Raw genomic sequence first — 26,938 nt, forward strand, 5'->3', positions numbered from 1 at the left:
TACCGAATCTCTCCAATATCTTCAGCACATATTTTCCTTGAGAAAGGAAAATCTCTCCTGGCTTCTGCCAGACTTCTAGTCCTAGGAAATAGTGCATTAGTCCCAAATCCTTCATCTCAAACTCAAAAGCCAACTCCCTCTTACATTTGTGAATGAGAGGGTCTACACCTGTTAGAAAGAGGTCGTCAACGTACAACACCAGTATGAGAGGTTTGTCATCTTCAACCATAAAGTAAATGTTAGGGTCAGCTTCACTCCTAGTGAATCCCAGCTTCATCAAGTAGCTATCGATCCTCTAATACCACGCTCGGGGTGCTTGCTTCAGCCCATAGAGTGCTTTCTTCAACCCATAGAGCACTTTCTTCAACCTGCACATGTGAGATTCCTGATCATGAATCTCAAATCCTTCGGGTTGTTCCAAATAGACTTACCTCTTTGATCGAACCATGCAAGAACACGGTCTTTGCATCCATCTGATGTAGGTTCCATCTTTGCGAAGCAGCAAGGGCTATGATCGAGCAGATGGTGGTATATCGGGCAACAGGGACAAATATCTCGTCATAGTTTATCCCTTCCTTTTGAGAGAAGCCACGAGCGACAAAACGAGCCTTATACTTTTCAACACTTCCATCAACTCCATGCTTCATCTTGTAAAGCCATTTCGAAGTGACAACTGCTTTGTCTCGGGGTCTGGGGACCACATCTCAGACATCATTCTTCATGATGGACTCATATTCCTTAGTCATAGCATCCTTCCATACTTGATGTTTGACAACTTCTGTGAATGATGAAGGCTCATTTTGAACGATTGTGCTCATGATGGTAAAGTATCCCTGATACTTGGTCGGCTTCTTACTTTCACGGAAAGTCCCTCTGGGTGCAATGTGTCCTTCGTCATCATCAAGTGTCCCCCTGAGCCATGAAGGCCTCTTCCTAGAAGAGGAAGGTTCTTGCGGAGGGGAATCAATAAGATCCATAGGTTCTTCTACATCGAGCATCGTCTCATCTTCCTTTTCCTTTGGTTTCCTGGTGACAGCTTCTCCAAATTTCCTCAGTATTAGAATATTGTCAACTTTGCTAAGAGCCATATCTTTGTCAAAGGTGACATCATGGCTAATCTCGACATCCCTTTGACCAACCACATAGATTCTATAGCCCTTAGTATTTTCGCTATAGCCCACGAAGATTCCTTTCTTTCCGGATGCACCCAATTTATTCCTTTTCTCTTTCGGCACATGAAAATATACAGGATTTCCAAAAATTCTAAAATGAGATATGTCAAGTTTCTTACTAGTGAACATTTCTTCGGGAGTCTTGGAACCCACTGCTTGATGAGGGCATCATTTTTTCACATATATGGCGGTATTCGTAGCTACGGCCCATAGAAACTTCAAAAGCCTTTGATCATGGAGCATTTCCACAATCGTACGATTCTTCCTTTCTGCCACACCATTTTGGTTAGGAGTATATGGTGTTGTAGTCTCCCTCTTAATGCCAACCTCTTTGCAAAAGTCATGGAACTCATTGGATTCATACTCAATCCCATTATCAGTCCTTAAGATTTTGATCTTCTTTTCAGTTTGATTTTCGATCAAGGCTTTGAAGTGACGAAACCAGGAGAACACTTCATCCTTCTTTTTCAATAAGCATATCCAAGTCTTGCGAGAATAATCATCAGCAAAAGTGAGGTAATATAAATACCCTCCTAAGGAATTCATAGGCATCATACCAGATATGTCAGAGTGAACCAACTGCAATATATCAGAGGTCTTGCTATGGCTTGAGGGGAATGGTCCCCTTTTGAGCTTTCCTTCGGCACATCCTAGACATACACCTTCTTTCTCTACTCTGAACTCGGCCATCCCTATCACCATTTGTCTCACATCGAGTAGAGCTTTATAATGAAGGTGAGAAAACCTTTGATGCCATAGTTCGGATTGAAGAGATGTGTCACAGGACATGACACCTAGTGGACTTCCTTCGACTTGATATAGTGAATCAACTCGAAATGCAAGAGTGAAAGCATCTTTAAAATTCTTTTCCATACACGTACCTTGCCACTGATGAAGGCCACCTTGTAGCCTTTGTCTTCCATAGTTGAAATGGACACTAGGTTCTTTTTGAGATCAGGTACATATACGAATTCTTGCAAATGAATTGTATTGCCCTAATTCAATTGTAAAGTAACATTTCCTACACCTTTCACTGGATATTTGGAGTTGTCCCCAAGAACAATTTCCAGGTTGTTCTCCTTGTCTATCAGATTAGAAAGAGCTTCTTTGTAACCAGTGAAGTGCCTTGAGGCACCACTATCAATAAGCCATTTTCCCAGCGAGTCCGGGGAGCAGTGGTAGAGAGGGCCGCTTGTAGATAATATTCATCTTGCTTATTGTTAACAACGTTAGATTCATACCTGGAGTTTCTTGCCTTCTTGGAGGGTTGACCATTTCCCTGATTTCCGTCATTCCTTTTTCCTTTGCCATTGAACCTGCCCTTCCTTTAATTGATGTTGGGAGTGATTTTGATCGTCGTCACGATGTGTGTCCTTTCTATCAGGGCACTCCCTCACATAGTCAACCTTGAAGAACTCAGTCTTCAATAAAAAACTTCGGCAGCCCAAAACAACCCTTGGTTAATGGTCAAAACAACAGTCTGCGGTGATCCCTAACTAGTCAACGTTGGTCAACACTTTGGTCAACGCTGGTCAACGCAACACCCTAATAGCATGAGTAGGTCAACCCTTGGTCAGCGCTTCATTTAGTAGCCCAGCACTTGGTCAATGGATCCCTAGAAAAGTCAACGCCGACCTAAAATCAGTCAACGCTGCCCTAAAAAGAAAATGCGTCCTTCCTCTTGCACGTGTGAGAGAAGCTGCTCCTTTGCTGGCCCAATGAGATGCGGAGAGAGAAGATGAGTGTTGAGATGATGATAAAATGAGGCACAATGTCTCCTTGCTTTATATGCAACGTTGAGGTAAAGCTGGGGGTGTGCCACACACTTTATCTTGCTGGCCGACCTTGACAAATTGTCAAGTATATACAAATAAATTCATATCTCCATAAATACATGTCGGAATCGGATGATCGTTAGATCAGTGCTAGACCTCTCGACGAGAGGAATCAAGGAAAAATATCAGCTGCCATAAATAAGATGACCCACATGGAGTTTGGCCCTAATTGCTAATTTTAACAGTAATTAATAAAAAAAAAATTAATTTCTTTTTAGATTTTAAACCCCTTCTTGGGTCTAAAAACCCTCTGCTTGGGTTCTTTGCCCATAAAGACTTTTGTGACCAAATTTCTCACAAACCCAACTCTTAGGCATGTGGAGAAACTCCCAAGCTGTACAATTCAACACTCCCTCTTAGCGAGGGAGGTACTTCCACAAGCTTGGAAATATCTATCATCATCACTGGCGAAACTAGCCCATTTGGCATCCACCATTGCAACATACCCTGTATGTTAAATTTGGAAACTAGGTCAAACTCCACATGAGTCATCTTATTTATGACAACTAATATTTTTCTTGGATTCCTCTCTTCGAGAGGTGTAGGATTGATCTAAAGATCATCCGATTTTGACATGTACAAATGAAGTTATGAATTTATTTTGATTATGGTCAAATTGTCAAGGTCGGCCAACAAAATTTATGTAGGCTCAAAAGCCCAACAGTCACGTCTATTCATCCTCAACGTTGCATATAAATAGAAAGTGACTTAGCCTCATTTGGACACACTCATCTTCACACTTCTCTCTCTCCTCATTGATTGGGTACGGATTTTTGGGCCTCTCTCTCTTCACACGGCTGAAATTTCAGAAAGCCAAATTTCAGGACGCTGAACTTTCAAGAGAGTGAAATTTCAGGAGACCGCATTTCTTGAATGTTGACCAACGTTGATGGCAGCTAGGGCTGACTGTAGGTGGCTTGTTTGACCAAACTTTGACTGTTTTGAGGGTTGTTTTACCTTGTTGTTTGGAGGCCAAAGTTGACTGAAGTTGATCGATTTGCTGAGGGTCAAATTTTCCCTATTGACCAATGTTGACTCTTCTAGTTAGGGCTCTTTTTTTTTTTGTAAATTATTAGATTTGTCAATTGTACTAACTCTCTTCGCTGAACTATTGAAGACTAATATTGAAAACATTGTGTCGGTGAAAAAATCACTGAGGGTCTGGAAAATAAAATATTGACAACATCAGGGAAATATTGCAAAATATTTATCAAATTAAAAAAAATGCAAAAATATTCAAAATTTTCGAATTCTCAATCTCCACTCCAAAAAAACAAGGTGATGGAAAAGTCTAATGGTACCCTCATAATATCTCGATATCTAAGAGAATATCATGATATTTTCGGGGATTTTCATTCGCCTTGCAATAATATCTCGATATCTAAGAGGCTATCATGATAATTTTAGGGATGAAAATATTATGATATTTGCAGGTGATATTATCATTTTAGCGAAAAATCTGTCTCGATGTTTTTACTTGGAGCTTCATTCCTGGGGTCATTTTCAATATCTCACAATCTTCTGCTCTATTGTAATTATAATGAAGGGCAAGAAATCAGAGTTTGATTACAGATACTGAAGGATATGGTCATGCACCATGGCCTTTTTAAATGCTTATAAATTTGGATATTTATTTCCTTATGTGGATGTGAATCTTTGAGATTGGTCCTTTTAGGAAGATTTGCGTAGTTCTTACAAGATTGTCTATTTGGGTGTAACTATCAAGTTTTCTGAGTATAACAATTACAAAAGATAATCCAACAAGAACAAAAGATTTGTGTGTGTAAAACTTCAAACTAAATGCAAGAAAAAAATGTGCCTCATTTGAAATGTTGAAATAATGGTCATCCAAAATGTGTACTGTTGGAAGCGTTGGAATATGAAATCTGTAACGATCATGGAAAAGCACAATACGCTCAAAATATATTCAAAACATTTCGGGCCTTGACATATACAATTGGATTTCACTTGACATAAATTAAAATGCTAGTGATCTTTTTGCTTCATCTGTAGGCTGGTACATATCGGTTTCATGAGAAATATGACTGCAAGTGTGAGTCAGGCGCTAGTGGGGCAACTTTCAAAATTATAGGATTTGGGGATTCGTCTAGAGTAGAGCTTTAAATCATATACAATACGCAGATCAAACTAATTTATAATTTATATGGTAAAAGGAAAATTTGTAAACATAGAGCAAGAGATAGATCATAGAACATAATATGATAACTTTCTACAAGTGTCTTTTAGAATAATTTGAGAGTCTGCAACTAATCTTAAATGCTAGTTCCTAATTTTTAATCAAAGTTTCCTTTTTTATTTTTAGTAGATGGAACATAAATATTAAATTGATTTTGTTACACAATCACAAAAAAGGAAAGCTCGAGGCAAGCCCCTGAAAGTGTTTTGACTTGGATGTTTGGGTAGACTAAAAACCTCAAGCTAGTCCTCATGCAAAAGCTCAGATCGCCACCACCATATTTTTGAAACATTTCCTACATATAGAGAAATTTCAAGAGAGCAAAATTTCAAGAGGCCGAAATTTCAATATACCGAAATTTCAGGAAGTCGAAATTTCAGGACGCCGAAATTTGAATAGGCCGAAATTTCAAGAGAGCGGACTTTCAGGAGGCTGAAATTTCAGGAGATCAAATTTCTCAATTGTTGACCAACATTCACTGCAGCTAGGGCTGGCCGCAGGTGGGTTGTTTGACCAGACTTTGACTGGGCTGAATTTGACTGTTTTGAGGGCTGTTTTATCTTGCTATTTGGAGGCCAAAGTTGACTGAAGTTGACCGATTTTCTGAGGGTCAAATCTGCCCTGTTGACCAACGTTGACTTTTCTGGTTAGGGCTCTTCTGTTGCTGTTGTAAATTATCATATTTGTAAACTGTACTATCTCTCTTTGCTGAATTATTGAAGACAATTATTGAAAACATTGTGTTGGTGAAAAAATCACAGAGGGTCTGGAAAAGAAAATATTGGCAACATCAGGAAAATATTGATCAAATTAAAAAAAAATGCAAAAATATTCAAAATTTTCAAATTTTCAATCCCCACTCCAAAAAACCAAGGTGATGACAAAGTCTAATGGTGCCCTCATAATATCTTGATATCTAAGAGAATATCATGATATTTTCGGGGATTTTCATTCGCCTTGCGGTAATATCTCGATATGTAAGAGGCTATCATGATATTTCCAGGGATGAAAATATTAATGTATTTGCAGGTGATATTATCATTTCAGCAAAAAATCCGTCTCGATGTTTTTACTTGGAGCTTCATTCCTGGGGTCATCTTCAATATCTCACAATCTTCTACTCTATTGCAATTCATCTTCTACTCTATTGCAATTATAATGAAGGGCAAGAAATCAATGTTTGATTACAAAAACTTAAGGATATGGTCATGTGCCATGGCTTTTTTAAATTTGGATAGTTATTTCCTTATGTGGATGTGAATCTCTGTGATTGGTCCTTTCAGGAAGATTTGCGTAGTTCTTACAAGATTGTCCATTTGGGTGTAATTATCAAGTTTCCTGAGTATAACAATTACAAAAAATAATCCAACAAGAACACAAGATTTGTGTGTGTAAAACTTCAAACTAAATGCAAGAAAAAAATGTGCCTCATTTGAAATGTTGAAATAATGGTCATCCAAAATGTGTACTGTTGGAAGTGTTGGAATATGAAATCTGTAACGATCATGGAAAAGCACAATATGCTCAAAATATATTCAAAACATTTCGGGCCTTGACATATACAGTTGGATTTCATTTGACATAAATTAAAACATCAGTGATCTTTTTTCTTCATCTCTAGGCTAGCACATATCGATTTCATGAGAAATATGATTGCAAGTGTGAGTGAGGTGCTGGTGGGGCAGCTTTCAAATTATAGGATTTGGGGATTCATCTAGAGTAGAGCTTTAAATCATATACAATACACAAATAAAACTAATTTATAATTTATATGATAAAATGAAAATTTGTAAACATAGAGCAAGAGATAGATGATCATAGAACATAATATGATAACTTTCTACAAGTGTCTTTTAGAATAATTTGGGAGTACACAACTAATCTTAAATGCTAGTTCCTAATTTTTAATCGCATTTTCCTTTTTTATTTTTAGTATATGGAACATAAATATTAAATTGATTTTGTTTCACAATCACAAAAAAGGAAAGCTTGAGGCAAGCCCATGAAAGTGTTTTGACCTGGATGTTTGGGTAGACTACAAACCTCAAGCTAGTCCTCATGCAAAAGCTCACTTCACCATCATCATATTTTTGAAACATTTCCTACATATAGAGAAATTTCAGGAGGCTGAAATTTCAATAGATCGAAATTTCAGGACGCTGAAATTTCAGGAGGTCGAAATTTCAATTTCAGGAGCGAAATTTCAGGAAGCCGAAATTTTAGGAGGCCGAAATTTCAGGAGACCAAATTTCTTGACTGTTGACTAGCATTGGTTGCAGCTAGGGTTGGCTGTAGGTGGGTTGTTTGACTAGACTTTGACTGGGTTGAATTTGATTGTTTTGAGGGCTGTTTTATCTTGTTGTTTGGAAGCCGAAGTTGACTGAAGTTGACCGATTTCCTGAGGGTCAAATCTGCCTTGTTGACCAGCATTGACTTTTTTGGTTAGGGCTCTTTTGCTGTTGTTGTAAATTATTAGATTTGTAAACTGTACTATCTCTCTCTACTGAACTATTGAAGACTAATATTGAAAACATTGTGTCGGTGAAAAAATCACTGAGGGTCTGGAAAATAAAATTTTGGCAACATCAGGAAAATATTGCAAAATATTGATCAAATTAAAAAAAAAATGCAAAAATATTCAAAATTTTCAAATTTTCAATCTCCACTCCAAAAAAACAAGGTGATGGCAAAGTCTAATGGTACCCTCATAATATCTCGATATCTAAGAGAATATCATGATATTTTATGGGATTTTCATTCGCCTTGCGATAATATCTCGATATCTAAGAGGCTATCATGATATTTTCAGGGATGAAAATATTATGATATTTGTAGGTGATATTATCATTTTAGCGAAAAATCTGTCTTGATGTTTTTACTTGGAGCTTCATTCCTGGGGTCATCGTCAATATCTCACAATCTTCTGCTTTATTGCAATTATAATGAAGGGCAAGAAATCAATGTTTGATTACAGATATTGAAGGATATAGTCAGGCACCATGGCTTTTTAAAATGCTTATAAATTTGGATATTCATTTCCTTATGTGGATGTGAATCTTTATGATTGGTCCTTTCAGGTAGATTTGCATAGTTCCTACAAGATTGTCCATTTGGGTGTAACTATCAAGTTTTCTGAGTATAACAATTACAAAAAATAATCCAACAAGAACAAAATATTTGTATGTGTAAATATTCAAACTAAATGTTAGCCTCACTCTCATAATAAAACAATTATAAATCCAAAATCATAATTAAATAAATAAAATCACGAGAATTCCTCAAACTAAGGAGTCTAGTTAGGATGAGAGCTTCTCTCCAACTAGATCTCCTAAATTAGTGTGTAAGTTGAGAAATTGTCTCAACCAAGTGAGTCTAAGATAAACGCACTATCTTAAGACCGCTTACTCATGTATTTAAATTTATTATTAAATTATTTGAATAATGAGAATTACATGAGCAAGAGAGACCACATGATGGCTCTCTGCCTTTTCCACCAGTTTAATTTTTGTGTGTTAATTTGTTGTGCATATGGTTATATGGCTTTGTGATTTTTCTTCATGTGGTATCAGAGCCAGCAGTAGTGAGGACTCGGAGTGCAGAGATAAAGATGGAAGGCTTGCGATGGAACCCATAACTTGCAATACAAAGTCTTTCAGCGTAGCCACCAGTTTCTTTCGAATTTATATATATTTTAGAAGAGAGAAAAGTCGATATGAGGCTGTTGAAGGTTGCCACGCAATCGGCACCATGGTAGCATGAAATCTGAAATCAGAGCATATGATATCCAATTATAAACCTTTGTGCTCAATTGAGCTAATGTGGCAAGCCGGTGTGCTCTGTCAAGTGTAGCCTTCACTCTCAAGGCCCAGATAATGATACCATTCTCATTTCCTTCTATCTCAGGAATACCCCTTTTCTGCCAGCACTGCAGCTCATTCTCAATCGCTATACACTCATTTTGTTGCCAACTAGACAGCCCAAGTTCACGAATCCCAATCACAAGTGCTCCTAAAGGATGATCCCAGCTAGTGGCATTTTTGCAGCTTGCCTCCCAAACCAGCCATGATGGGCCTCCTCCAGCCTCAACAACATTCACAAACCTGCTCAGTAATACAAAAGAGTAGTCTTCAAGGCCAATTTCACAGAGGCACCACTTTTGACGGGTAGCAATAGCAGTATCAGGAGCATCATTCCTCAGACCACTTTCAAGGCCTTTTACAAGCATTGCTCTCAGCGTTGTTAGGGAATGCAAATTCCTGATCAACTGTTCCATGACCATTGCAAACATTAACTCTATTGCAATCAATCTTCTGGACCCGCATTACGATGGAGTTTGTTTTGTATTGTATTCTTGATTTCTTGCTTTAGATCATGAGGAATGTCATTCCGGTGGGCTATATCTCTTATACGTGTCAATGGAACTGAAGCAGTAAATTCATACTTGAATGAAGGCAAGCAAGGATGTATCTTACGAATCACAATAACCTCCTTGGTTGACGTGGCTGTTTCTGATGAAATCCTTTCCACTTCACAGAAAATAAGTCTAGATATCTCAGTATGTTTGTTTGCTCTGTGATGGCCTCCACCCTCATGGCAGGGAATTTGACCTGTGTTAATCCACTTAAGGTTTTGGGATAAGCAGAGTGCAAATCAACAGTGCGTAGCATCCACAATCTTACGCCTCTCCCTTTTAGATGCCCATTGTCCACCTACTGTATCAAAAAAATCTTGCAATTCAACTTCTGTTTCTAAAGGTGCAAATTTTCTTTTCAATTGAGCCACAAAAGGCTCTTGAGCAACGATTGAACAACCCTTGGCACTACAATCAACGTCTTTGTGTGGCAATCCATGGTTCACATCTGCTACTTTTTTGTCAATAAGAGAGTTATTCACAATATTGTCCTACATAGATATAGTAACTATTGTGTAAATTTCTTTTTTGAAGTGATAAGTGGTGGATAATTTTGGGAGATATAAGGAGTATATTTTGTATTTGGAGTGATAAGTGAACTCCTTTTTAAAGTCATTGATGTACTCCAAAGTAATCTTTTACTTTGAGAGCAATTGAGTTAGTGCAGGCAGTTTTTTCAAGACGAAGTTTGCAAGTGTGACATTCTCATTGCTTGAGAAGTTGAAAAATGATGTACTCCAGTAATTAATAAAGACATCTTTTTGTGGTGGTCGTGTCCTAGATCCGTCCGAAATTGAATAAGGGGATCATAGGTACACTCCGTGTCGTGAATGTGCTTGCATGATTTGAATCGAATTTGTAAAACACTCTCTTTATTATGCTTAAACAAAACAACTACATGCACATAAGAAAGTTTACATATACAAGTCATCAATCAAGCTCTTGAAATCAAAGCTCCCATAATCAATTAAGTTCATAAGCACAAAGCATCAACATCATCAACTTGATAAGATGATCTTCCAAGTAAGCACATTTCACATCATATAAACAAAGCAATCAAGTTAAGGATGCTACAAAATCAAGCATTTCAAGCCAAGACAACATCAACATCATCAACACTTTTTGTATCACTTCCAGATAAACATTTTTTAACTGAATTGTACGGGTGCATTCTCGGTTGTAACCAACGCCCTAATTTGAATTGTTAAGGTGAATACATTAAGTCAAGTAAGTATTCAACTGAGTCATCAAGATTGAACTTGTCATTTGTCTCTTGGGTGCATTTTCGACAGTGTTCGACACCCTTTCTTGTTTAAAATCAGCACATTCATTAATTACATTCAAGAAAGCACAAAGTGTCAGTCATAAATCAAGCAAGTTCAAGCAAGCCATCTAGCAAGCAATCATCATCAAACAAGTGTGAATTATAGTATACTATTCTTCAAGTGAACATCAAGCCAGTGTTTAAAGCAAGTGCAAACAAAGCAAGCAAGCATGTCATTCAAACAACAAATCAAGCGAGCGTGTCATTCAAACAACCAAGCAAGCGAGCGTGTCAAAATCAAGTGCAAAGTTGATTGCAACATTCAAAAAGTGTTAGTGAAACATTCAAGCAAAGCGATCGTCATCAAGTGAGCGTGAAATCAAGAATTCAAGCAACCAAGTTATAAAACTCTAGCAAGTGTTTAAAACATCAGCAATACGCAAAAGTACAAGCGACCCTGAATTCAAAGTAAGCAAGGAAACATGATGACACACATTCAGTTGTCCCAAATTATTAACAATTTAATGTTATCATCAGCCGATGACATGGTGCACATCAGAAAAACCACTCTTGCTGCCATTCAAGTGCATATTCAACACGCACATGAAACGATTGAGTTTCTTCAACTAGAGTCGCAACTGCAGATAAATGAGTTGCAAGAGAAGCATGTTGTTTCCAAGTCTTTGACCAATCCAGAGACAGCTAATCATTCGACTTCATTCATCCAACCAACTTCACGTGTTGAAGTTGTTCCAGTTAAACTTTCTTCCAAACCCATCGTCAAGCCATGGGAAGAAATTCAAAGTAATCGAAATCGACGCGACTTAGGATATGTCAAAGATAACGACAACTTACATATCCCTGATTATTCAAAGCCCATTCAGTGCATCAGTGCCGGATTACTTGAACAAATCACCTCAGCATGTTCTCAGCAACTTGCAGACCAGCGTCAATACACACAAACTGAAGTTGCAGACAAACAAAAATGCACACAAACTCAAGTTGCAGACAAACCGAAATGTTCTTATTGCCAAAGAACTGGTCATCTGGAAAATCAATGTTTTGATCTCCATCCTTGTAGCCATTGCGGCAAGTCAAATCATACATCAGAGAAATGCTGCAACCAACGACAGTCAGCCAGATTGAAGATAAATTATTCATGGATTGATCCTTGGGAATGGTCATCCACAACCGGAAGATTGTACAAGTTTTACAATCGGATTCACTCACACATATTGCAGCGAACAGTCAAATGAAGATGGTACTCTCATGCAGTTGAACAGGGAGTACACCAGTGAAATACTCCTCCACCTACAGGGGGAAGTTCAGATATAATTTGGAGAAGATTTCCTCTCCTTTCAGCTAACAAAGGGGGGAAAATGTCAATGAAATTGACAAGTGGTTGTCAGACTGAAAGTCTCGACAACATCACTGAAGCAGCCAGTGGGCATCTTCATCAGCCAGTGGGCAATCATCATCAGCAAATACGCCAGTGGGCGTTCATCAAATTTTGCCAGTGGACACGTGATGCTGATTTCAAGCAAAGGACAATTGGATCCCTTTGCAGCTTGGAACGTGATGGAGTTGTCAGGCGACATTCAGAGATGAATCAGACATGTAGCTGACTCATGTTCTCTTCAGATTTGAGTTTTTTCAGCATCCAGCTTTGGCGATTTTTCAGGCAATGTTTTTTGAGGATCAACTTGAAAACTTGGAAGAGGGTTCCTTGTTCTTATTTTGGATTTATCATTGAGGGGGGGATTGTTAGCCTCACTCTCATAATAAAAAAGTTATAAATCCAAAATCATAATTAAACAAATCAAATCATGAGAATTCCTCAAACTAAGGAATCTAGTTTGGATGAGAGATTCTCTCCAACTAGCTCTCCTAAATTAGTGTGTAAGTTGAGAAATTGTCTCAACCAAGTGAGTCTAAGATAGACACACTATCTTAAGACTACTTATGTATTTAAATGTATTATTAAATTATTTGAATAATGAGAAATACATGAGCAAGAGAGACCACATGATGACTCTCTGCTTTTTCCGCCAGTTTAATTTTTGTGTTTTAATTTGCTGTGCATATGGTTATATGGCTTTGTGATTTTTCTTCATGTGGTATCAGAGCTCCTTTACTAAATGCAAGAAAAAACGTGCCTCATTTGAAATGTTGAAAAAATGGTAATCCAAAATGTGTACTGTTGGAAGTGTTGGAATATGAAATCTGTAACGATCATGTAAAAGCACAATACACTCAAAATATATTCAAAACATTTCGGGCATTGACATATACAGTTGGATTTCAATTGACATAAACTAGCATTTGCATCAGATGTTGCAAAGGAAACGCCGTAAGGCATAAATTGAAGAATGCAAATATTTTATTTTTTAAATAAATGAGAAATTTATATTTAAAAATATTAATTAAAATAACATTTTAATTTTAATAACATTTTAAAGCTTAATCCAATTTAAGGCATGAGATGAAAAAGCTAAAACATGAACTGTTGACAGTACTAGGTCAGGGGTGGAAATTTAAGTTTAAATGCATAGCAATGTAAATAAAGCTTCCATAAACAATCCTTTTTTAACTGAATGGCTAAAGAGAATCGAGTTTTACTGGCAACTTCAAAATGGCTTCTCTATCCAACACATAGGAAAGATCACAAAATCCGCTAGCTGACAACCTTTCAAAAAAAGGCTTGTTCAAAGATATAGGTAAATGGTACATGGAAATCTTCTGGGAAAACAATATCTATATCATGGGGGACCTTCTTCTTCCTGTGATATAGTTTTGTTTTGGCAGTTTCTGATTTTTTGCTTTTTGTCTTATTTTCCTGTTGTTGATTTTGCGCTGACCACTAGACATTAATCAGTGTCCTCTGTGGAATGGAACTTGTTTTTCCTTCGCAGATGGTGATGTTATTCCATAATAGAATGAACCTGCTCCACAATTTTGTTTTGTCCAAATTTTTGTTTTCACATTGTGCACATGCTATTACATAGCCTGAAGCTGCCTTATGACTTTGGCAATATACCGCTTGAACATTGTTCTATTTATGTATGTTTTCACTGTCTTATGAATATAATTGTTTCTTTTTTATAGTACATTATAATGCAATGATTTGTCATAAATAATGCACTTTTTTTTTGTATCATATAGTATTGTTAAGGCTGCTCTTTATTTGGTTGTTTCCGGCAATGGATGAAGTTATATACACTAAAAGTCATTATATATGACAAGTTAGTGAAGTGAACGTCTTGAGTTGCATTAATGTTGACATTACTTAGTCTATCTTAGATCATGGTCATGATTGTTATGTTGCTATGCATCATATCTTAGCATCATGAGCAATCATTTATTGGATGCGCAAATAACCTTTTTTATTTCAATGCTATACACTGTTCATTTGTTACGAATTCTTTATTTTTTAAAGGAAAAAAACTGTTGTTTTATTTTGAGGAAAAATGTGTTACTTTTGTTTGAGATGAAAATTGAGTTACATTTCGTGTATTTTGAGTACACTGACAACAGAAGACTGTTTGGAAACTCTTTTTGAAATACAGACTATATAGGTTTCTTATTATCATGATCTCATCATAAATTCTGATGCAATGGTTTGTCATAAATAATGTAAGGTCTTTTATTGTAGTATATAGTATTGTTAAGGTTGCTCTTTATTTGGTTGTTTCCTGTGACGGATGAATTTACATGCACCAGAAATATATGGCAGGTTAGTGTAGTGAACGTCATTCTTATTATCATGATCTCACCGTAAATTCTGATGCAATGGTTTGTCATAAATAATGTAAGGTCTTTTATTGTAGTATATAGTATTGTTAAGGTTGCTCTTTATTTGGTTGTTTCCTGTGACGGATGAATTTACATGCACCAGAAATATATGGCAGGTTAGTGTAGTGAACGTCACCAGTTGCATTAATGTTGACACTAGTTAGTATATCTTACATCATGGTCATGATTGTTATGTGGTTATGCATCATATCGTATCATTTTAGGCATTCATTTATTGTTTTCACGTCTTAAAGTAATAACTTGTTTTTATATTATAATGATATATGATCCATTTGTTATGGAATCGTTTATTTTTAAATTCAACCTAAACTCATCTTTTATTTTTAAGGCATGATCTTGACTTAACGCACTGCATCAAAAACAAGGTATTGAAAGCTCAATGTAAACTTTCTGAATCATGAGGTGTTTTACATTCACTTGCTTTATTGCAATCAAACAACCATAGACTCCCAAACCTACCTAATGGAAAAATTTTGATAGAAATTATAACAACACAATATGTCTCTATTCTCTACATCTATTTGTTTCTTTTTCACTACCTTTCAAGAAGAATGAGATATGTGCCATTTAGAAAATAAGGAATAAAAACAAATCAACTGTACTTATTATTGATGCATCCATATCAAGTCAATACAAAATAACCATGAAAAGAATCAGATGCTACTATACCTTGTAGCTCACATTTTTCACTGAAATTATGGTTTTCCTGTAGCTCACATTCTTCAGAGAAGTAGTCTTTTAGGAAGCTCATATATCACATAAACATACCTCTGACCTTTGAACTCTTTTTCTCTAGATAAGCTTGTACAGAGCTTGGAACAGAGCCTCTGCCAAGTCAGGAGCAGATTTGTTACCTAGTGTGAGTTCAGTTTTTTTATAGTACGAAGAATAGTCGTACCATAGTTCCTTGGAACAGACTACAGAAACCTTGATTCAGTGTCCTTTTTGAGCAGATTACTTGTGACAGATGAATTGTGTGTTGGACAATTGATGTGATGACAGATCGTTCTTTTTTGGGGAGACAATTCATTGGGATGCTTTGCTATGCCTTGTTAGTTAATGTTTATAGTGATTGTGAATGCGTTATTTAGGGTTTGGAAAGTTTTTGTTGAAGTCCTTGCTTGGTATAAAGTGGAAGGATTTGTTGTACCAGCCGTGGAAAAATTGAGAAGTTTGGAACATGCCAATCTGAAGCAATCCTGGAAAGTAATTTCAAGAACCAAAATTCTCATTGTTTTTTAAGTTTTTGATATGTGTTCGTACATTATAAACATTTTTATAATACAAAACAACCATGGAAAGAATCATATTCTACTATACCTTGAACCTTAATTTTTCCAATAGTTTTCTTTGGCTTAGGAGCAATTCCTTCCCGGGCAGCATCTGCAGAATCATTTCTCAAGAGTTCTTCCTCTGGTTGCAACAGTATTTGCTGTAGTCTATACAAGTTGCACACATTTCAATTTACACAATTACTTAATAATATGCAGAGTATTACCTTCATTGTGAAAGAATTTGCATTTTCCGAACTACATGACAATTAAAAGAAATCAACAAACACAATTTTGTTAATAACCTACATCCCTGTAACAGAGAGGTTCAAATTGTGCTATGTGACTGAATATTTTTTCTTAATAGCCAGACATGGACAAAGATGGTCTAAAACCTCTACAAAGTTATAGAAGATAAGTCACACCTTGTGTCATTTCATTTGATGTGCTGTTGCGAAGTGATGTCGCCCCTGCTTTTATAAGGGTAGACACCTCTCATATGTATTCTGCACTAGCTTGCACATAAGCAAGACCACGCTGAGAATATGTGGCACGCAGAGGAGGATGGGGTCTAACATGAATTTTTCTCATTGCTTCCCATCGAGCGAAAACTGTGGACTGTAAATTTGAAGATCGGGAGCGTAGGGACTCCATATTTAGAAAGGATGACCTACAAGACTGAAAACTGGGATGGCATATCTGGCATGACCTTGACTTTCGCACTGCATCAAAAACAATGTATTGAAAGCTCAGTTTAAACTTTCTGAATCATGAGGTGTTTTACATTCACTCACTTTATTTCAAGTGCAATCAAACAACCATAGACTCCCAAACCTACCTAATGGAAAAATTATGATGGAAATTATAACAGCACAACAGATCTCTATTCTCTACATCTATTTGTTTCCTTTTCACTACCTTTCAAGAAGAATGAGATATGTGCCATTTAGAAAATAAGGAATAAAAACAAATCAACTGTACTTATTATTGATGCATCCAAATCAAGTCAATACAAAATAACCATGAAAAGAACCAGATGCTACTATACCTTGTAGCTCACGTTTTTCACTGAAATTATGGTTTTCCTGTAGCTCACATTTTTCACTGAAATTATGGTTTTCCTGTAGCTCACATTCTTCAGAGAAGTAGTTTTTTAGGAAGCTCATATATCACATAAATATACCTCTAACCTCTGAACTCTTTTTCTCTAGATAAGCTTGTACAGAGCTTGGAACAGAGCCTCTGCCAAGTCAGGAGCAGATTTGTTACCTAGTGTGAGTTCAGTTTTTTTATAGTACGAAGAATAGTCCTACCATAGTTCCTTGGAACAGACTACTGGAACCTTGATTCAGTCTCCTTTTTGAGAAGATTACTTGTGACAGATGAATTGTGGGTTGGACAATTGATGTGATGACAGATTGTTGTTTTTTGGGGAGACACTTCATTGGGATGCTTTGCTATGCCTTGCTAGTTAATGTTCATAGTGATTGTGAATGCCTTATTTAGGGTTTGGAAAGTTTTTGTTGAAGTCCTTGCTTGGTATAAAGTGGAAGGATTTGTTGTACCAGCCTTGGCAAAATTGAGAAGTTTGGAACATGCCAATCTGAAGCAATCCTGGAAAGCAATTTCAAAAACCAAAATTCTCATTGTTTTTTAAGTTTTTGATATGTGTTTGTACATTATAAACATTTTTAAAATACAAAAGAACCATGAAAAGAATCAGATGCTACTATACCTTGAACCTTATTTTTTCCAATAGTTTTCTTTGGCTTAGGAGCAGTTCCTTCTAGGGCAGCATCTGCAGAATCATTTCTCAACAGTTCTTCCTCTGGTTGCAACAGTATTTGCTATAGTCTATACAAGTTGCACACATTTCAATTTACACAATTACTTAATAATATGCAGAGTATTACCTTCATTGTGAAAGAATTTGCATTTTCCGAACTACATGACAATTAAAAGAAATCAACAAACACAATTTTGTTAATAACCTACATCCCTGTAACAGAGAGGTTCAAATTGTGCTATGTGACTGAATATTTTTTCTTAATAGCCAGACATGGACAAAGATGGTCTAAAACCTCTACAACGTTATAGAAGATAAGTCACACCTTGTGTCATTTCATTTGATGTGTTGTTGCGAAGTGATGTCACCCCTACTTTTATAAGGGTAGACACCTCTCGTATGTATTCTGCAATAGCTTGCACATAAGCAAGACCACGCTGAGAATATGTGGCACGCAGAGGAGGGTGGGGTCTAACACGAATTTTTCTCACTGCTTCCCATCCAGCCAAAACTGTGGACTGTAAATTTGAAGATCGGGAGCGTAGGGACTCCATATTTAGAAAGGATGACCTACAAGACTGAAAACTGCATCTGGATGGCATATCTGGCATGATCTTGACTTTACGCACTGCATAAAAAACAATGTATTGAAAGCTCAGTTTAAACTTTCTGAATCATGACGCGTTTTACATTCACTTGCTTTATTTCAAGTGCAATCAAACACACATAGATTCCCAAACCTACCTAATGGAAAAATTTTGATGGAAATTATAACAACACAACAGATCTCTATTCTCTACATCTATTTGTTTCTTTTTCACTACCTTTCAAGAAGAACGAGATATGTGCCATTTAGAAAATAAGGAATAAACAAATCAATTGTACTTATTATTGATGCATCCATATCAAGTCAATACAAAATAACCATGAAAAGAACCAGATGCTACTATACCTTGAACCTTAATTTTTCCAATAGTTTTCTTTGGCTTAGGAGCAGTTCCTTCCATGGCAGCATCTGCAGAATCATTTCTCAACTGTTCTTCCTCTGGTTGCAACAGTATTCGCTGTAGTCTATACAAGTTGCAGATATTTCAATTTACACAATTACTTAATAATATGCAGAGTATTACCTTCATTGTGAAAGAATTTGCATTTTCCGAGCTACATGACAATTAAAAGAAATCAACAAAGACAATTTTGTTAATAACCTACCCAAAGGCATTACGCAAAACAATGCACTCACTATGAAGGAATTTAGGAGCTTCCATGCGACCACTGGCCCATGCCCGGAGATAAAGATGCACACAGGCCTCATAGGCAATGAGGGCTTGCCAGGCTCCCTGCCCACTACACTCAATAATTGCAAGCGCATTATTGTCAAAATGCGTAGCAGATGAGAAATAAAATCTATCTGATAAATAATTATTGATCCACATTAACATGAAAAACAAATCTTAAGACATCCTGGGCACGGACCAGCCACAATCATGACAGTTGGCTCATGCCCAGAAACAAAGGTGCACACATCCCCCATAGACAATAAGGGCTTGCCCACTACACTCAATGAATTGCAAGCACATTCAGGTCAAGATCCAGAGCAGATGAGAAGTACATTCTATCTGGTAATGAATTACTGATCCACATTAACATGAAAAATAAATCTTAAGGCATCCTGATTGTTTCTTTTTATATATCAACACACACAAGACCTTAGGTAGGAAGAAACAGTCAAACCTGAGGTGAAAAGTGGGTGGCTGGCTTGCTGAAGCTGTTGATTGCCGGCAAGAACCTGCTGCCTCTCTAACATTCACAGAAGCGGGCCTGTAAAAGCAAAATCAGAGCCAATCTCTCCAATGGGACTTGCAAACTTGTAATGAATCCAATCCCTGCAAAAGATATGGATATTTTAATAAAATTGTCTATGCCAACAGCTAGATCACTTCTTTTGAATGGAAAATGAAATCCTTCAATGACAAATGCACTCTTTCGGAGAATATCCTTCCTTTTCATGGGCTAGATTCGGCCTTTGAGATAAAACGAATCCCAAAAGATAAACCATCATTACTTTGCACCTGATTTAATTTGCTTCATTTAAGCCCATCCATAAAAGATAAATAACCTTAGCATTAATCAATTCTCCTCCTTCAATGTTACTTTCTCCATGAACTCACAACTAATAACAACTGAACTACACAAAAATTAAAATTCGTAATCAGTGTAATGTCAACTGACGAAATACTGCAATTTATAACACAAAAATAAAAAATTGTAATCAACTAACAAAATACTGCAATTAATAACATGAAACATACAATAAATATTGACAGTTTAATAAGACTGTCTATGCTAGTAGTTAGATCATTGATTTTGGTATTACACATCTCCCTCATACAGGGCTGTAGAACACCCCTCACTTATCTTAGTGTAATGACAAAGAAGATGCAACATTACATAGGAAGAAGAAGCACATACTACTATAGCCTTAGGCTTACGATGCATCAACCAATAATGCAAAAGGTCAGAATTTTTCAATACCAATTGGGTGGTGTCTCCTTACAAAGAAAACAGAGGTGTTGTACAAGCCCAACATTGTGGAAGATAAAAGGTAATGTGACCTATCTAATCGTAATCTGATAATAGATAAAGGACAAGACTAGAGCACTTTTGAAGCATATAATATAAATGAAAATTTAAGTGTTGGAGGAACTTCAACAAAAATGAACTGCTAGCGAAGGAGACTAAAATTGCAATCAAGGGAAACATGAAGCATTGTGCATAGAACAAGAAAATTTGATGGAACTAAAACATATTGAACATTGTTGGACCTACCAAAATGTCCTAGATCGAAGAGGATATAGCATGTAATTGTGTACATGTTAAATGGTCAGAAAATATATCTCTGGATATATCAATGCCTCTCTTTTGGCCAATTGGGCCAATTTATTCCCTCGGGGGGAATAATGTTACTAATCAAAGGAAATAACTGTAAACTAATCAATGAAAATAAACATCTATCTACAACAAATTAATCATAAGCATCTACATTGGGTAGCATACCTCTTCCACTGATGGTCCTTCCTTGCGTCTCCTCTGCACATGATCTCCCATAGAAACCAAGATAAAGGAAATACAGTTTAAAGGTTCAAGGTTCAAGCCAACCTTTATCACATTCATCAATTGTAAAATAGATAACGTATTTCAAATAGTAATCTTTTGTGTCAAACCTCCAACAAAAAAGTAAAATAATGGCTGAAATAAATTGAGACTCAAGCTTACCAACCTCTACCAATTTTCAAAAATGGTATGCTATAAGAATCCTAATCTCTTGGCATTGAAAGAAACCCTCTTATGAATGGCCATTTTGAACTGCCTGGAACATTGCAAAAACCAAATTGGCATCCACAATATACAATTAAAGAAATTTACCTCTTTCAAAAGATTCTCAGCTAAATTTTTTTTATATTTTTTCATGAGGAAGTTGCATTATGCATTTCCTGTTATGGGCATGTATAATCCACGAAGCAACAGAACAATGTAGAAAAATGAATCATACTAATAAACAATGCAACCTTACTTCAACCTGGGATCAGTGATTAGACCAGAAGCGGATCGACATGCCATAGCGTAGAGCTCAAGTCATTCAAGAAATAGACAGAACTCATAAACTCAGAATATGGTTAGAGTGAAATGACATGCTAGGCTTGTGCTGAGGAACATGAGGAAATGGAGATTCTCCACTCAAAATATGTAGTACCTGCATCATTTTCGATCTAGCTCTAGGATCGGGATGTGAACAGAGAAGTCCAACCAACGACATTCTTCTCATTTCGTTCTCATCAAAATGAATTGAATGAACTCTAAAAGATTATCAATCACATTCAAGTATAGTCCTTGATGCTCATGGACTAATTGGAAACCTGGCTCTGATCACAATTAGAGACAACCTCTTGAAGACTTAGAAGAAGGTTAGAATGAAATGACTTGTTAGGCTTGCCCCGAGGAACATGAGGAACTGGAGCTTCTCCACTCAAAATTTGCAACACCTACATCATTGTCGGTCTAATAACATTCTTCTCATTTCGTTCTCATCAAAGTTTCCTCTCAATCTTAAGTCTGAGGCCTCAAGAAGCTTCCCATCTCTATGCAAACCCCAAACCCAATCAACCAAATTGCTCTGTCCAGGTCGCGTATCCACCTCAATAACTCTTCTTCTATAAGAAACTTCCAAAATGACTGCCCCAAAGCTGAAGACATTCGTTTTGTCTGAGGCCTTTCCCGTGAATAAATACTCAGGAGCAAGGCACCCCATTGTTCCTATTGTTAAAGTTGGATCACGGCTCTTATTATGCTCTATAAGTCGAGCAAGCCCAAAATCTCCTAGCCTTGCATTACATTCTTAGTAACAAATAGGACCAACTTGCCAATAATATTGTAAATTTCTGATCACATACAGGAACCTGGGAAATATTCTTGTGATTACTGTTCCTGCAATCTTTAAAATTCCTCTGAAGACCATTGATCGCAAAACAAATGGGACAACATTTCCTCACCAGCATAATTTCCATTGTGTACAGGATTTATACCCACAAAATGGAATGTATACCATTATTTACACGTGAAATTGGAAGGGCAGTTAATCCTGAACAAATTTTACTTATAGGAAGAATATTTTGTTCCAGTCGAATCCTTTTCCTCCAAGCCGGAACAATCCTTTCACAGACCTCAGAAATTTTGCGCATCATGGAAATTTTTCAAGTAATAATTTGCTGCGAAAAAAATGCAAATATGGTCTTAGCTATGAATAATTTTCAGTTTCACTCAAGTTGTAATGGGAAGAAGCACAATCCAGTAGGCAGAGTCTCTGTATTTTTTGACATCATCTTCCGAAGCACATGTGAATAATATTTTCAGGATCAGACGTATTAAAATCTAATGTGCTTTGCTTGTAGGTGGCATTCAAATCCTCCAATAAAATTCTAAGTTCAATAATTTGTGCATGAAATTGCGTAGCTAATTCCTAAGAAGTTAAAGGCGTCCACTGCTGTTGGTGTGGTACATACTCAAAATATGCATGCATGCAGATAGGTTTTGTTTTTATTTTTGTTATACTGTCCTATTAGAAATGCAACTGAATGTCATTACAAACCTTTTTTCAGAAATTCAACCATTTTTTTCATACATAAAATCAAATTTTATTTGTCAAAATGGGAAACGGATCTGTTAAAAAAATTTGCATAGCACACATATCTGAGAGTCATTGATTATGGAGACTTTACATCTCTCTTTGGAATCATCAAATGAAGGTGGAATTAGCTGCCCTTAATAACTCAACAGGTGAGACTGTATTGAATATCCATGCAGTAATATCATCAAGCTTTGAGAAACTAGCTTCTTAATGCAATTGGTGACCCATTTTCTTGTAATACATGCACTTTTGTATTCCAAAGAAAGCAAGAAGAGATGGCAAATTAGGGGAATGGAAAATGAACTAACTAAACTCTGAAAGATTATCAATCACATTCAAGAATAGTCCTTGATGCTCGTAGAGGAATTGGAAACCTAGCTCTGATCACAATCAAAGACAAACTCCTGAAGACTCAGAAGAAGGTTAGAATGAAATGGCATGCTAGGCTTGCGTCGAGGAACATGAGGAACTGGAGCTTCTCCAATCAAAATCTACAATACATGCATCATTGTCGGTCTAGCTCCAGGAACCGGATGTGAACATAGAATTCCAACAAACAACATTCTTCTCATTTCGTTCTCATCAAAATTTCCTTTCAATCTTAAGTCTGAGGCCTCAAGAAGCTTCCCATCTCTATGCAAACCCCAAACCCAATCAACCAAATTACTCTGTCCAGGTCGCGTGTCTGCCTCAATAGCTCTTCTTCCACAAGAAACTTCCAAAACAACTGCCCTAAAGCTGAAGACGTATGTTTTGTCTAAGTCCTTTCCCGAGAATAAATACTTAGGAGCAAGGTACCCCATTGTTCCTACTGTTAAAGTTGCATCAGGGCTCTTATTGTTCTCTATAAGCCGAGCAAGCCCAAAATATCCTAGCATTGAAAGTTCCATCTAACATTATATTACTAGACTTAACATCTCTGTGAACCACCTGTTTCTCCCATATGCCATGTAAATATGTCAATGCAGATGCAACCCCCATCACTATCTTGCATCTATTTTCCCGTGACAGCACCGGTCCTCCACCTTCTTGAAAAATGATCTTATCCAAACTACTATTCGACATGTAATCATAGACCAAAAGAATCTCTCCTTTCTCATGACACCATCCTTGCAGATGGAATAGGTTTCGATGACTAAGGCGTCCTATAACTGAGAGCTCTGCAAGAAATTCATATTTCCCTTTATTGTTGCAGGTAGATCTCTTCACTGCCACCAAAGCTCCATCATTAGGCAGAATCCCTTTATAAATTGTCCCAAATGCACAATGACCTGCAACTCTAGCCGTGTTGAATCCTTTGGTAGCATTGTTGAGCTCTTTGTTGTGGAAAGGGTTTACCTCGCCCCCTGCTGCTTGCAATCAACGAGGCGAAATCGAAACTGTTCCTGATGACGCGAAGTTGAAATTATTCGGGAGAAATGGAAGATCCCCTGTGAGCCTCGGTTGCCTGCGATCGAAGACGCGAAGTCGAAATCGTTCGGGAGTGATGGTTAGGGTTTAACAACTCCTTTCCAAACTACCTTTGGATGATCCAACGACTAAACGTCTTCCAATCGTCTAACATATAATCTAACGAGACATGGTTATGACAGATGGACAAGAGGGGACCAGTTGTTTCCGTGTGTTGGTATATATTAAAAGATTGCGTATCAACAACACAGCAGTGACAAAAAGGAATGGCGTCCATTAGCTCCCCAGGCTTCAACTTCAGCCTACAAAAATTATTACGAATGATGTCATTAAAACCTAGCGCAATTACTGCTAACCTCATTCTCCGCATCACCCCAAAACGCTATGTATGTTGGGTTGATTGAAAAGAAGCGCTTAGGTTTTTAGATGTTACTAACCAACAACACGGATTCTTCTGTACTCTTCTACATATGCTTCTTTCTTGAATGTATGGGTTGCAACCAAAAAAAAGAAATGCCAGAACGTAAATCAGTTCATACACACATGATTGAAATGGGGAATTTTCCAGACAAATTCTTAGAGAACGCGCTTATTAACATGTATGTGAAATTAGAGAGCCTGGCGACTTGGCAGAGTTTTCAGTCAGATGCCGGAGCGCGATTGTGCCTCCTGGATAGTGGCAATTACAGCTTACGCCAGACATGGGAATGCCGAGGAAGCATTGGCACTGTTGTACCACATGCAAGGAGTAGGATTTGAACCCAATAAATGTACTTTTGCAAGTGCTCTCCCGGTGTGCCTCTTTGAGTGCTCTTGAACTGGGCAAGGAGATACATTGACATGTAATTAGTTGTGGGTTCATGTCAAATGTCTGTGCAGGGGATTCCCTTGTTGACGTTTATGCAAAATGTGGAAATAGAGAGTTTTCACGCGATCTTTTTGATAAAAGGCCTCAATGAGATGCGGTCTCTTGGGATACATTAATTGGAGATTATTTACACACTGGGTTTGTCACTGAGGCACTGAAGGTGTCTGAGAAAATGCCTGAACGAGATGTGTTGTCGTGGAATAAGATGATGGCAGGATATGCCCATAATAGATGTTTTGACGAACCCCAGAGGCTGTTTCGCATGATACCCAAGTGAAACTGGGTTTTCTGGAATTGCATGCTTGCAGGAAATCCGCAAAATGGGCTTGTTGAAGAAGCCGTGGAACTCTTGAAAATGTTGAACGAAATTTGGTTCCGCCGAATAAGAAGATTGCTGGATATGCACAGAATGGGCATCGCGAGAAAGCGCTGAAGCTCTTTCAACAGATGAAATTGGCGACTGTAAGTCTAGTGCACAAAACTTTGTTCAGTGTTTTCCTGGCGTGTGCATTCCTAGCAGCTCTGGGATAGGGTGGGGAGTTCCATGCAAAAGTAGTTAGAGGTGGATTTCAGTATAATGTTTTTGTGGGATGTGCAGTTGTGGACATGTATGCCAACGTGAAGTATAGAGACTGCCCGCCATATGTTCGACAAAATGCGTCAACGATATTTGGTGTTCTGGATATGCCATGAACGGTTGTGGCAACGAGGCCATTGATGTCACCTTTCTGTGATTCAGGTCTAGTGGATGATGGTCTGCAATACTTTGATTGCATGAGGTGCCATTATTGCTGCATCTTTAACCTTCTTGGGCATGCTAGGTGCCTGAAGTAGGCACACGAGTTCATCAATAAAATACCAATAAAACCTAATGCTTCGGTGTTTAGGTGTTTGCTTGGTGTGTGTAAAAGCCAAAACAATAAAGAGCTACATGACCATGTGGCAGAGCGTCGTTTTAATCTGAACTCTAATGACGGCGTACCTTATGTACTCCTGTCATACATCTATGGTACAGCTGGCGGAAGGGATCACCTTGGAAAGGTGTGGAAAGTCATTGAAAACAAGAAGATTAAAAGGGATCCTGGATGCAGTTGGATTGAGATCAGTAAACCAGTTCATACTTTTCATGTTGGAGACAAATCACACTAGAAGTACAGGAAATATATGCAATGTTAGATAAATTGTCTGGGCAGATGAAGGCTGCAGGTTATGTTGTGCTAAATGATTTGGAGGAGGAGCAAAAGGAAAACAATTTGTGGAACCGGAGGAAGAAGCTGGCCTTGGCCTTCGGGCTTGTCAACCACATGACAGGGAAGCTCTGTGTGGATCTTTAAGAATCTTCTTGTGTCGTGACTGCACTTCTGCCACCAACTTTATCTAAGATCGCTGCACAAGAAATTACTTTCTAGAATGCTGACAGTTTCTATTCTTACAAAGATGGATGGTCATAGTGGAACTATTCCTGACTTGAAGGAAAATGAAACATAAACATAAGTCCAGATAATCATTTTAAGTCATGTTCATTGATAGCCCTGCTTTTAGTTGCCAGGACTATTTATTGTTATCTGTTTCTGGCATCTGCTAATGCCTACTTCTGGTGGGGTTAGTAAATATTTTTGGCCTGGAGTGGAACATTAATCACCTGATGATATTCTGTGCAAATATATCATTTGGAGAATTCAACTTGCCAGGAGTAGGATTTTCTTCCAAGATCTCATAAATAGAT

The 26,938-nt window shown here is 37.3% G+C and overlaps 1 protein-coding gene across 1 annotated transcript; it reads left to right on the plus strand.

Moving 5' to 3' along the window:
• Nucleotides 1–24,990: 24,990 nt before the first annotated feature.
• On the plus strand, nucleotides 24,991–26,546 carry LOC149208349 (pentatricopeptide repeat-containing protein At3g26782, mitochondrial-like). The gene is made up of 6 exons (XM_089398310.1): nucleotides 24,991–25,137; nucleotides 25,224–25,309; nucleotides 25,548–25,674; nucleotides 25,842–25,942; nucleotides 26,124–26,253; nucleotides 26,406–26,546. Exons 1-6 carry the CDS (start codon nucleotides 24,991–24,993, stop codon nucleotides 26,544–26,546), a joined length of 732 nt encoding a protein of 243 aa, XP_089254436.1.
• The last annotated feature ends 392 nt before the right edge of the window (nucleotides 26,547–26,938 follow it).

This window comes from Pinus tabuliformis, chromosome 1_2, assembly GCF_031772625.1.
Source record: "Pinus tabuliformis cultivar Carrire ecotype Pingquan chromosome 1_2, CPIR1, whole genome shotgun sequence".
Taxonomy (NCBI): Eukaryota; Viridiplantae; Streptophyta; class Pinopsida; order Pinales; family Pinaceae; genus Pinus; species Pinus tabuliformis.